At 39.5% G+C, this 12,773-nt stretch overlaps 1 protein-coding gene across 1 annotated transcript in view; it reads left to right on the forward strand.

Moving 5' to 3' along the window:
- SKAP1 (src kinase associated phosphoprotein 1) overlaps window positions 1-12,773 on the forward strand; it is a 263,510-nt gene that overhangs the window by 58,340 nt on the left and 192,397 nt on the right. The window contains exon 4 of the mRNA XM_036033815.1: window positions 12,541-12,657. Coding sequence (XP_035889708.1) covers window positions 12,541-12,657 — 117 coding nt within the window. The remainder of the gene's footprint in view (window positions 1-12,540; window positions 12,658-12,773) is intronic.

The raw sequence follows: 12,773 nt of genomic DNA on the forward strand, positions 1-12,773 counted from the left end.
TGGATAGCATAGAGGGTTTCTGAGAACATTATTCAGTATATTTCAATATGAAGATTTTTCACTGCATGAATATTAAAAAGCTTGTTTTGAAATGGCAAGCCTATGCCCCTTGTCAAAGTAAATTTATCCCTAGAAATATAGCTTGCCAAAAGCAAACAGTGCAAAGTGAGTAAGGAAGATGTTATTATAAAGCCACATTAACTATAGATTAAAAGAGATTTAAAAGAAATATCAAGTAACATGTGGACCTTATTTGCATCCTGAGTCAAACAATAAAAAGCGATATCTATGGGAGAATTAGACATTTGAACACTGGCTGGATATTTTATGTTATTAAGGAACTACTGTTAATTTTTAGGCGTGACAATGGTATTATGCTTATTTTTTAAGAGCCTTTATCTTAGAAGAGGTTTGCTGTGATATTTAAAGATAAAGTGGCAGATGGCTGACATGTTATTCAGAATAACATGGAAGGGGAGAGGAAAAAGTGGGTGGGGATCATGGATTGACTCTCACGGAAGCCGGACCATGTGCACACGGGAGTTTCTTACACCGTTTTGTCTACTTTTGTACATGTTTAAAATGACCATAACCCAAAGATAAAAGCAAAAGAAATCCAGGGTGAGATGAAGAAAAAATGTGACATTATTCTTTTATTTCTATTGTGGGACCTCACATATAAATGCATGATACTTTGTGCATCGGACACAAAAGCACATAACATAGTGAGCTTTTTTTTTTTAAAATGGTTGTTTTGAGTTTAATGTTCTGTGATGAGGGAGCACAGTTGGGCTTTGAAGTCAGACCTGAATTCGAATCCTGCTCCTCTGCTTAACAAGCTGTGTGAGCTACGGCAAGTGACACGACCTCGTCATCTACAAACTCTTGCTAATAGCATCTACTCAACAGTCCTTATGAGTTGTAATGAGTTTCAGTTAGATGAACTCATGAGGAACGCTTGCCCCTTGGTTGGCACTTAACTAAAGTGGTGGCAAGTATTGTTTTTATGTTTCAAAGTAGGGCTGTGCCAGTAAATCCACATACAGAACTTAGACAATATGTACTCCTATTTCACATCTCTTTTTTTTTAGAAAATTCATTCATTCCAGCTGAACTCTGATGCAGGGCCACCTAATTCCCCATGTATGTATTTGTGAGGTTTGCATTTAAAGGATTTGTGTGCAGAAGTTTTATTGGTAGGCCCTCCGGAGTTTAGATTTATGAGCTCGTTGCTCTGTAATGTCTGAGACATGTTGAATTGAAGCATGGATGTCACTTAACTTCTTGTCTCTTACTATCACATACTTGGAGCATGTAGTTATGACAACTACAAGAAGCAAACCATTAAAGCAGCAAAGAAACACCATCTTTGCACTAAGAAAGAGAGAGAAGGGTTTCCCTTTGAAGTTCAAGAGAAGTGTTTTTGAATTAATGGAGTGTACAGTGATTTTACTAAGTTTATTTATGAAAATACCCTTTGCATTCATGCCAAAAGGTTTTAGCACAGTTGTAAGTAGGATTTATACAAAGAAACACAGCTCAAATTTATGACGTGTTTGCAAATGCAAGAAAAAGTCTGAATTTACAATATTTGTAATTTATCGTTAAGTATCTTTCTATCACTATTCCTGGAATGCTAATATTTTATAAACAGAAGTGTTGGTTATGAACCTAGAATAGCCTAACCTATACTACTTTTAAAAAAGAGATCTTCCAGAATGCTCTCCACGGCTTTGGGGGGTTTTACGGGGGGAAATGTACACAGGACAAATACTCCTGCCTTTGGCTTGAGCCCAACCTTTTAGCATCAACAATCTTGACACCTGCTTTCGTGACTTGACTTCCTTTAGGTCTTTTCCCCTTTCCTTATTTGCTTCATTTTATACAAATTAATCTGTAGAAAGTAAATATACACACAAATTGTTTTTGAAGTTAATTACTGACTTTGATACCTTTTCAAATATTTTACTTCCTATACATCGACTGTTTTTTTTTAAAGAGTGGAATAGGCATATTTAAATTAATACACTGTTTTGCAACTACTATCAAAGACAGATTTTTAAAAAATCAATAGACTCACCCTGGCTGGTGTGGCTCAGTGGACTGAGTGCCAGCCTGCGAACCAAAGCGTTGCCGGTTCGATTCCCAGTCAGAGCGCATGCCTGGGTTGCAGGACCAGGTCTCCAGTAGGGGGTGGATGAGAGGCAAGCACACACTGATGTTTCTCTCCCTCTCTTTCTCCCTCCTTTCCCCTTTCTCTAAAAATAAATAAAACCTTTTTTTAAAAAATCAATAGACTCACTTTTTTAACATTACAATTTTCTACGATTTTTATATCATTTGTAAATATCCTATCTTGGAGTAGATGATATTGATAAATAAGAAAAAGAACTGACTTTCACAGGGGTGAAAAAAGAAATCATTGGAATCAGATGCTGCGTCCTTCTATATTCCCTACACAATATACTATGTGCAAGGATGTTTATTATACATTGTTTGGAACAGCAGGGACTCCAAACTGCCTAAATGTCTAGCAGTAGAGGACTAGTTAAATAAATGATGTCACATCCATTAATGGAATACTGAATAGAGTTTAAAAGAACATAATACGTGTATATTTGTAACATGGAGAGCTCTTTCCAAGGCTAAGTGAAAAGAGCAATTTGCACAAACTTTTTACAGTTTGTCCACACACACACATGCTGGCTTTTATCTGTGTGTAGAATGTTTTCCGAAGGGCACGCATGAATCTGTTAACAGTGATAACCTCTGTTGAGGGGATATCAGCCTGAGTGGAAGAGAGAATCTTCATTATTTATGTCCTTTGGTACTATTGGAATTTTTACCACATGAATGTATTATTTTAAAGTAAAACTAGTTAAAATGAAAAATGATATAAATCTATACGTGCTGGTATGGGGCAACCTCAAAGATAAAGGATTAGGAAAAAAAGCAGACTGCAGAACAGGACAAACGCTACCATTATTTTAAGAAAAAAGCCACGCCACCCAGACACACATCACATTTAGGTGGAGAATTCACGGAACACCCAAGGGGCCTCACAGCGGTTGGCTCCGGAGACAACCAAGAGAAGGAAGGGAAGGATGAGCTTTCATTACGCGTCTTCCTATAACATTTGTAACTTTTGCTCTGGACATGCTTAACTTTTTTTATCTAATAAAGAAGCTCACAAAAAACCCTTGATTTGACACAGCAGTGAGCTCTTTTTCAGTAGAGTCATGATCTGATATTGTCATATGTCAATTCCATTTTTTCCTCCTTAGTTATTGATTTTTACCTATGAATTTATGGGCAATACCCCGATGATGGTAAAAATTAGCAGCAATCTCTGTTGTGTAGTCCTTGAGAACCAGCAGTATGTAGATGTGTTGTGGTATCACTTAAACATGAATTTAAAAGTGAATGATAAAATAGTATCATGTAATACTCACAGTAACTGATAAAGAATACCTTTTGTGCCCTCCCTATCTCCCCATAGATGGTAATTAAAAGTTTATAGACCCTCTGATTCTTGTCTTGATGTAGATGACAAGGAAAATCAAGTAATTGATAAATTAGTTACCGTTTTAAGTTTATTTGACAAGTCTAGGAAATTTTGTTGAGACAAAAATAGCACGAACTATTTCTCTTATGTAGTGTTATCCCTAGAGCAACGCAGAAAATCAGGTAAGGAGTAGTTTCTAAACAGAGAATTATGGCATAAGAGTTCATCTACCTCAGGAATTCTGCCGCTAATGAATTTCCATGTTCTGGACACAGAATGTTGAGAGAAAATGTGTGGCTAATTTGAATACAATTTTTTTGTCCTTTGCTTAAAAGGTTTTGTTTTTGTTTTTGTTTTTGTAAATACAATAGGTTAAGCCCTGGGGCTTGAAACACAGTGAATTTGTTTGATATGTGGAAGTGAAATAATGTGATGGTTGAGCCCAACTCTATTTTAATGCATTAATTTTACACTGTGCTGCCCGTCACCACAATTCTCTCGGAAACTTGTTTAGTAGTTATTGTTTACCAGGACGACTGGAGGGTCACTAAAACAAGAAAGGAACTACTTAGTTGTGGATAAGGGGACCTGTATGATGTGTAAAATAAAGTTTCCAATTGCTGCTGACTCACGTGAGGCTAGCAGCGGAGGCTGTGAACCTATCTGTCCCGGCAGCTGATGTGTATTTAACTCTTGCCCGTCTGCAAAGTTCCCGGTCACAATTCATCTCTAAAAGGTATTTTCCCACCCCTTAAAAGTGATACCACTTACCCTCAAGATTTGTGCAGTTTACTTGTGTTAGTTATACCCCAATAAAAAGGGAAAAATAAACTAAAAAAATAAGGAGATACTCTTCTGTTCCAAAAGGGACCGAACATTGAACAGAATTGTAGGTAGTGAGAGGCGTGGTTGTTGATGATGATGTTACCTACGTGTTGTTACACAGACGTTATTTTCATCCACGAACTGGGGTCCCTGTTTGGAGTGGTTTTGGGGTATGGAGAGGCTAAATCTTGTCACCCTTGGCCGCTACGGCTTCCATGATCTCGGAGATCTGTATTACAAAGAAAACTCACCTTTTGTTCAGTAGTTAAAACATGTTTTACATTTTCAGGCCTACTAATCCTACCCATAGTCATGCTTTATTATATATTGTTTCATTCTTACTGCTTGGGTGTTTGTAAAACTTTTCTTATATTTGCTCATAGTCTGGAGGAGATCGTGTAGTCTCATTCCTATTTAGCAGGAGACATTGGCATGCAGCCGGCTTTGTGGTTTCTCTCAAAAAGAAATGATGCTGGCAAACTAATTGGGTCCAAAAGATCCTAGAATTCATCAGGATGAGACGTGGGCGCTAAGGTCTTCCTACCACTTGTCGTTGGGAGAAAGGAAGGAAAAGGTGGGAAGAGAGAGCAAGATGAAGCAACAGTAATAAAATCGCTGCATTACGTGGCCTTGTGTATTCTCAAAGCATTTTCCTCCGATGAGACCTAGAGCACGCGAGTGCCGGAAAGGGAACGCATTGTTTGACTCTGCCCAGTCAAAGCTGTATTTGGATCTGGAAGCTCGTTGGTTCATTTTCTGTGAAGCAGCGTCAGAATACCGAGGACCCAAGAAAACCCAACGGGAGGTGCTGGAAAATACTTAATACATTGATCTGACTAAACCCAAAGGAGTTGTTGTTAAATTTTGTAAGCACGAAATCCATGCCAGAGAGTGGTGTTTGAAAACATCGCTGCAACAGCCCTACAGCAGTGAATCCGAGCCTTTCCGTGGGACCAGCTCCCTCTTAAACAAACCTCTGGCTGCATCTGGCTTTGCCCGTTGGTTTCACACCTAACGTGACTACTAGTATTACCACTACTTATAATAATTTATACTTTTTATTATAGATTTACTTTATTGAAGTAAAAAGAATAATTTATAGCTCACGCCATAAATCCAAGTCCTTCAGTATGTTTTGCCTTTGAGTAATGATTGTAATTTATAAAGCACGCAGATTTAGGGACTTACAGCTCAGTGGATTAGAACAAGAGTTTAGTAGTCAGACAAGGTGGGGTCGAGGCCTGGCTCTGCCACCGATGAGTCACTTACGTGACTGTGGATAAGTTATTTAATCTCCGTGTCTCGCTTCCTGTATCTGCGGCTTTGGGTTAATAACACATCACAGGAGTATTCTGAGGATTAAATGAGATAGTACACAAAGAGTCTTCACCCTGAAGCCTGTACCTAGCAGGAGTAAGCTATTGTGTTTTTATTGTTACTAAAACTGACTTCCTCTCCTATAAGTCAAAACATGTTGAAAGTTTAGCTGAGCAGCTTCATGGCAAAAAGAAAACACTGATCCTGTAGGGGTCCAAGGAAGACAGAACTGTGAATAAATAATTCCAAGTTATGATGGGCCTGGTTGTATTTGGTAGATGCATTTATTTCACAGTATATTCATCCACGTATTACCAGATACCTGCCTGGGTTTGCATGTTTTGAATTCTGTCAGATGCCGTTACTATTGAAATGCACTAACTCAGCAGGCTCCGTTTTAGTAGCGGTTTGAACAATAACAGTGGTAGACGGAATGCGTTAGTGTAACGCCAGAAATGATGCTGACAGGCTGTAATTTGCTTTATGAAGTGTGTGTTGTCACATACACAATTATTCTGGTTTATATTTGTTGCTGCCAGCCTTCCAGTTGTTAATGTCCAGGAGTTATGCCTTTATGTGGAACCTAGAAGGGTTAAAAATCTCGCTTTTTTTTTTTTTGCAAGGGTGGGGGAAGATAGAGCAGGAGGGGTTTGTATGGTGGCTACCTTCTTTTTTTTTCTTTTTTTCCTTTTTACAAACTAGAATGATGCTACACGCTGCAGCCCACCCTACTGGTCAAAATGAAAAACTGCATGATAAAGGACCATTTCTTGAAGGCCAGGGGAAAAAAGAACTTTTCAATTGGTTCCCCACAGGCATCTTCCTGTCCAGCCCACCACAGACAGATGCAGCTCATTTTGGAAATATTACTCAGCCCCGCTGCCCTTTCGGTTGTTGGATTCACAGGTGTCGTAGCGACTGTGCTACAAGTGTCTACTCAGTTTGGTCCCATTTCTGATCATTTAGGCTGCGCTTGCTTCTCTCTGCAAATGGCGTCCCTAAAGGTTCCTCAGCAGTTTGTTTATTCTTAGCGTGATGGTATGATTAGTAGACAGTGTTCTAAGTTAGAGAAAACTTCGTTTTAGGCTCAATCTGTCTCCTGTACATTCAAGATCTAGTTGGAGCAACTTTTTAAAAGAATGATGAATGGAAACTTTCTTTACCTGGCCCATCATTTGTTCTGTAGACTTAATGACATGCAGTAAGGACTATTACACTCGCGGCCAGGGCCTTGGGGGGAAAAAAGGATATTTACACATTGAGTTATGGCTAGATGTAGGAGAAAAAAGGAGAGATGGGCAGGAAGTCAGACTGTATGGAACAGAGAAGAATTTGAGACCTTCGCTACATGTGGATTAATCGCGAGAACTAGCCACGCAGTCCAAATGGGTATTTAGAAACCAGTGAAGCCTCCACGATGTTTCTGTGGGGAACACCATATATTTTCTAACGCACGAGGATGTGCAAAAGAATGTGTCATTTGTAATGGAAGTGTTGACAGAACTTGAGTTTGGTGTTGCACGTATGCTCCATAATTATCTACATGCGAGTCCCATTTCACATATACGGACACGTATGTACCCCACATATTTCTTTAGTGGGTGTTATATCCAGTAATGTAGGTGGGTGGTTGCACTCAGGAATACTAAGCTGCAGTTTTGCTAATCCTACCCTAGTTCAGCTTTGGGAACTGCATTACTGTTAAATTGGTCCATGAAAATTTGGCAATATCAATGCTATCGAGCATGAAAACTAACTGGATTTGGATCAGGGACTTTATTTTATAGTGTTTCATTTAGGACTGATGGTTTTAAAAGGGGGAGCTGGGTGTCTCATGGGCTCTTCAATATTCAATAGAGCCAGCAGCCAGGTGTTCCCTTCCAACAACAATGGAAACAAAATAAAAAAAAAGAAAAGACAATTCTACATTAACTTTAATTTCCTTCTATTATCCAAGATTGTTGATGAAGTAATAGCAAAGCCTATAAAGTTTTGAGCCATGCCATATAAACGGTTGGGGATGTGAATAAGCCTTCGTATAGCTCACAGTGAAGGAAAAGAAGGAAAAGATAACGACTCTGTGTTAACATGGGAAACATCACTGGGCCTTTATACACTGAATAAGCAAACATTTATGTTTTATCTATTATTCTCATGGGTTTTTTTAAAGATTTTATTTATTTTTAGAGAGGGAAGGGAGAGAGAAAGAGAGAGAGAGAAACATCAGTGTGCGGTTGCTGGGGGTCATGGCCTGCAACCCAGGCATGTACCCTGACTGGGAATCAAACCTGCGACACTTTCGTTTGCAGCCCGAGCTCCATCCACTGAGCTACACCAGCCAGGGATCTCATGGGGTTTTTTCATGCTCAAACTATGTTCTGTCTTTTTTTCATTTCCTTCTCATTTCTTTGGTGAAACTGTCATTATGGCCCATTTTTGTAACTAACTAGTACCTGCAAGTTTAGGATGGGTTTACTGTGAGCCAGCGTATTGGGTTGACCAAAAAGTTCATTTGTTTTTTGCCGCAACATGGCTCTTAGTAGTGCTCAGTTGTCTTTACCTTCATTTAACTACAATTTTGTTACATTGTATTGTGACAGCGGTCATATCAGCCCGCCTTTAAAAAAACTTATCAAAACTGGTGAATTTTTGTGTAGCCATTTTAATATTGAAGATGGCAGAAAGTATGCAACACTTTTAGCACGTGATGCTGTATCATTTCAAGAAAGATAAAAATGCAACTGAAACACACCAAAAAAGATCCGTGCAGTGTGTGGAGAAGGTGCTGTGACAGATCAAACATGTCACATTGGTTTGTGAAGTTTCGTGCTGGAGATTTCTCGCTGGACAATGCTCCATGGTTGGGTAGACCAGTGGAAGTTGACAGCGATCAAATTGAGACATTAACAATCAACATTACACCATACGGGAGATAACTGACATACTCGAAATACACAAATCAATAAAGTTATTGATGAAAATGAAAAATGCATCTTTCATTTTATGGGAAAAAACCGTAAGGACTTCTTGGCCAACAGCTACAAGAGGAACATTATCATGGTTTATCCCCGCCCAACCCTGTTTTATTTGGAATCGAATTAGGAAATGAAAGTTTTTAGCAGTTTAATTCACTTCTCCATAAAGTTTATGGAGCAGCAACAGCTGGTTGAATCCATGGCAGAAAAATCCAACTTCTAGTGGCCAAGCTATTGTTTTAGAATTAGGGGTGGGGGGGACTCATTAACTGTTAATGAAAACACAGGGAATAAAAACAAATAGCACAGAAACCCTAGCAAATAATTACCTTACACCTAACACAAAGCTGCTTTATCTTTCTGCTCCAACCCGAAGAAATTCCCAACTTATCACTCTGTGGAGCATGAATGAAATTGAGTTTGACTCTCAGGAAAGAACAAGAGAGAAATATCCCCCTTATAGGCCCCTCAGCACAATACTCAGCGGAGAACCTGACACTGAATATACTAAGGAGTGTATCTGGCGCCCAATTCTTATGACACTTAGGATGGAAGAGCAAATTACCAGTTAATAGCAGGTGAACCCTTGATATAGTTCCCCTAGATCTTGTTTAGAAATACAAAGAGAAGAGACTGCAGGTAGTGGGTGTGATGAATGGAGATATTGTATGTTGGAATATGTAGGTCTGTATGAAATGCACTGATTCTGAGTTGCAAAGGGAAAGTGTGTCTCCAGTGGCAAGGGTTCTTGCTTGAGAAAACCACTCTAAGCAAATGGAGTTCTGAGCCCTAATTGGAGAGCTGCTGCGTGGAAGTGTCTGTCACTATAGTTTGTGGTCATTTATGTCTGATCCCACTGGGCTGCGGCAGTGGCCACTTGGAACTGCGGCTCTCAGAGCTGAGCTGCAGCTGAATCACTGGCGGTTATGTTTTAACAAAAATGATGTCATAAACCTGAACCCAAAATGACCGTAGTAATTGCTGTTTGTTCTATGAAACTTTTCACCCATGCATCTTGGGCAGTTGTAATCACTTTAATGACACAGGAGTGTCTATTTATATGGTGTTAAAGGTGTTTTTTCAGTGCGTGCCCAAGGGAGTCGGGCCACTGATACAACACTAAAAACACTTCTAGCAACACTTCCATCATCGGGAACTAATTATGCTTGGGTGTAAAACATATTTTCAAAGGTTTCCCTCACCACGATCATTTTTAGTGCTGACCTTAGGTCTGTTGCTGCCGTGTTGAGCTGTGTACCTTTACTGTTCCATGCTTTATGTCATGTGCTTTATGGGGGTATGGTCTTGTACTTGGCTGTCGAAAGCCCACCTCGGTCACTGTGTTCAGAAACCATAGGACTCACGTGGACGTGGCCTTCCCATCTGAAGTTAGTAAATCAAAGGCCAAATCCAGATAGGTATTTGGGGTGAGACTTTAAAAGTGGAATCTCTAAATAAATTGGAACAGATCCTGGAACAACAACAACAAAAAGGACATCAATGGAAAAACTAGGGAAATCCAAATCAAGTCTGTAGTTTAGTTAGCGGCAATGTACCGATGTTCATTTCTTGGGTTTGACAGATGTCCCCTCGTTGCTGATGAAGCTAACATTTGGTGAAGCCGGGTGAAGGTACACAGGAGCTCTCGGTCCTGTCTTTGAAATACTCACAGTATATCTAAAATCATTCCAAAAAAAAAGCTCACTAAAAAAACAACAAAGCAAAGTCCAACCTGATCTGCTTATTAAAAACAATATAAACAAAAAAACCAGGATGCTAGAATGTGTGACAGTAGATTTGTCAGATTTCTGAGGCAAGCAGACAAAAGGGTCTCAAAAGGGAAAAGGACCCCTGGACATGGACAATAGTGTGGTGACCGCTGGGGGTAATGGAAAAAAAATACAATAAAGATTAAATGAAATTAAATAAAAAGAAAACTGTGAGTATAGATAAACTGTCCTACAAATGTTAAAGGTTGCCATGCAACCCAAACTATTGCTTTTTTAAAAAATGCAATTAGGTTTGGCTCAAAATTTTTAAAATTGGTCTAACTTCACAGCTTACTTTCAGGTTACCTGCCAGGGAGTCTATTTAGATCGCGTTGCTAATGTAATTTCCGTGGGTTTCTGCAGCAGTGACGCAAAGGTTAAGCAGTTGAACCCTCAGTCCGGTAGCTGAAATTTTTTCTGGTTATAATGAAAATTTCATGGTGATTCTTTAAGCATAATCATAAGCTTTGTATCTTGACCAGTAACCTAGTAAAGGAGAGCATTTCTTGTGGCTCTGGCTAGCAACTCTTGTATGAAATGCTTTTCTTTTTTTTTTTAAAGAAGACTCGTTCTTAAAAGATTTTATTTATTATTTATTTTTAGAGAGGGGAAGGGAGGGAGAAAGAGAGAGAGAAACATCAATGTGTGGTTGCCTCTCACGCGGCCCCCACTGGGGACGTGGCCTGCAACCCAGGCATGCGCCCTGACTGGGAATCGAACCTGCAATGCTTTGGTTCGCAGCCCTCACTCAATCCACTGAGCTATGCCAGCCAGGGCGAAATGTTTTTCTTTTTAATTTTACTCTTCTTCTCCACAAAACTCCGCAGTTTATTTCTAAAATCCTCTATCTCTATACTCTGGTTTCTCTTCAGATCGTATAAATCTTTCGCCTTTTACTAAAATCCTGTATCTGCAGGTGATCGACTCAGTAATGGACATCTGCCTGCCATAGATCGTAGAAGACTCTAGATATGACCATCTCATTTATGGAAGGAGAAGGCTACAGCCATTCTCTTTTTATCACTTTATACCCTCCCTATCCTTCTAGTTTAATTGTAGGAAATAAACCTTTAAAGTGAGGCAATACAGATTCTATGTAGGTTGTTTGGTTTCACTGCTCCCTTGTCGAAATCCAGGGCCAAAACACGACAGTGTTTACGGAGATTAGCGTCGGTGATTTCCTTTGGAAATTAGTATTTGAGATAATATTAAATTCAGTTGAAAATCCTCTTTTCACGTTTGTGAAATGAACTGAGCAGCTGTTGGTCTCCCTTTGTCAGCAGAATGTACCTCTGTTGAGGGGATTTTAAGGAAAGCCATTTGCAACACAGAGCCTTTTCTTCCGGTTCCTGAATGAGCTAACATCCTCCATCTGAACCTTTTAAAGTATCATAATAGCATGGGCCACTTCTACAGAATATAATTCAATGTATGTTGAAAACACCCAAAAGAGATTAGCATTGTTTTAATTGCATAATTCAGTATTGTATATACATTACCTTTCATCAAAGCCATTTTACAGAACAAATATTACCTTCTTAGGGCTTTTAGAATTCCTAAGAGGTTGGTCGCACAGGCTGCAGACTAGAATGATAGAGAACTTTCTTAAGACTGCAAACCAAGTAGTGATTGAAATTGGAGTCAAATCCAGCAAAGTCCAGGTTCTCCGTATTTTTACTATTCTTATTTTTCAGACCGGGAAGGCATACTGACCTGGCTACGTTATATTATGCATGGAATGTTAACCCTTTGTTTAATTTATTCTATGGCATTTGGAAGTATAAAGGGAAAGAGGCATTCAGAGTAAAGGCCACAATTAATGGAGACATCATATATATGGATACATATTTATACAGCTATAGTTTCATTTTAAGTGTGATGGACAAGTTTCTCTCTGGTGGCAAGAGGTCTCCCCACTCTAAGTCAACAGTTTCCAAGTTCTAGTTACAGAGTAGTTGAATGGCAAACTTCCCGTCCAGGTAAGTTGGCTTTGAACTTTTTCATCTGCTTCTCATGTGTTAATGGATAGTGGGCGTGTCCATCAAGTAAAAGCCGTATCTTTTTGTGTGAACACTAGAAGAAATATGCAAAGATGTTTATAAAGGCGCCCAAAGTATGACCTTCCTGTTTTTTCTTTTTTGTCCCTTAGGGGGAGACCAGGCTGAAAACTGCCTTGGACAGGACAGCCCCGATGACGATTTCGGCGGAACCCACGGCCCGTCTCTCACACCAGACGCGCCGTTTCCGTCAGATTACCAGGATGAGGGTGAGTTGAGTGTCGTTCCTCTGCATCTGGGGCCATCCTACTTTGTGACTTTTTGTCCCGGTGTCTTTGCCCACCATCGTTTGACTCAAGCAGCCTTCGGTGGGTTCTCTGTGTTA

Source organism: Phyllostomus discolor, chromosome 8 (genome assembly GCF_004126475.2).
Source record: "Phyllostomus discolor isolate MPI-MPIP mPhyDis1 chromosome 8, mPhyDis1.pri.v3, whole genome shotgun sequence".
Lineage (NCBI taxonomy): Eukaryota > Metazoa > Chordata > Mammalia > Chiroptera > Phyllostomidae > Phyllostomus > Phyllostomus discolor.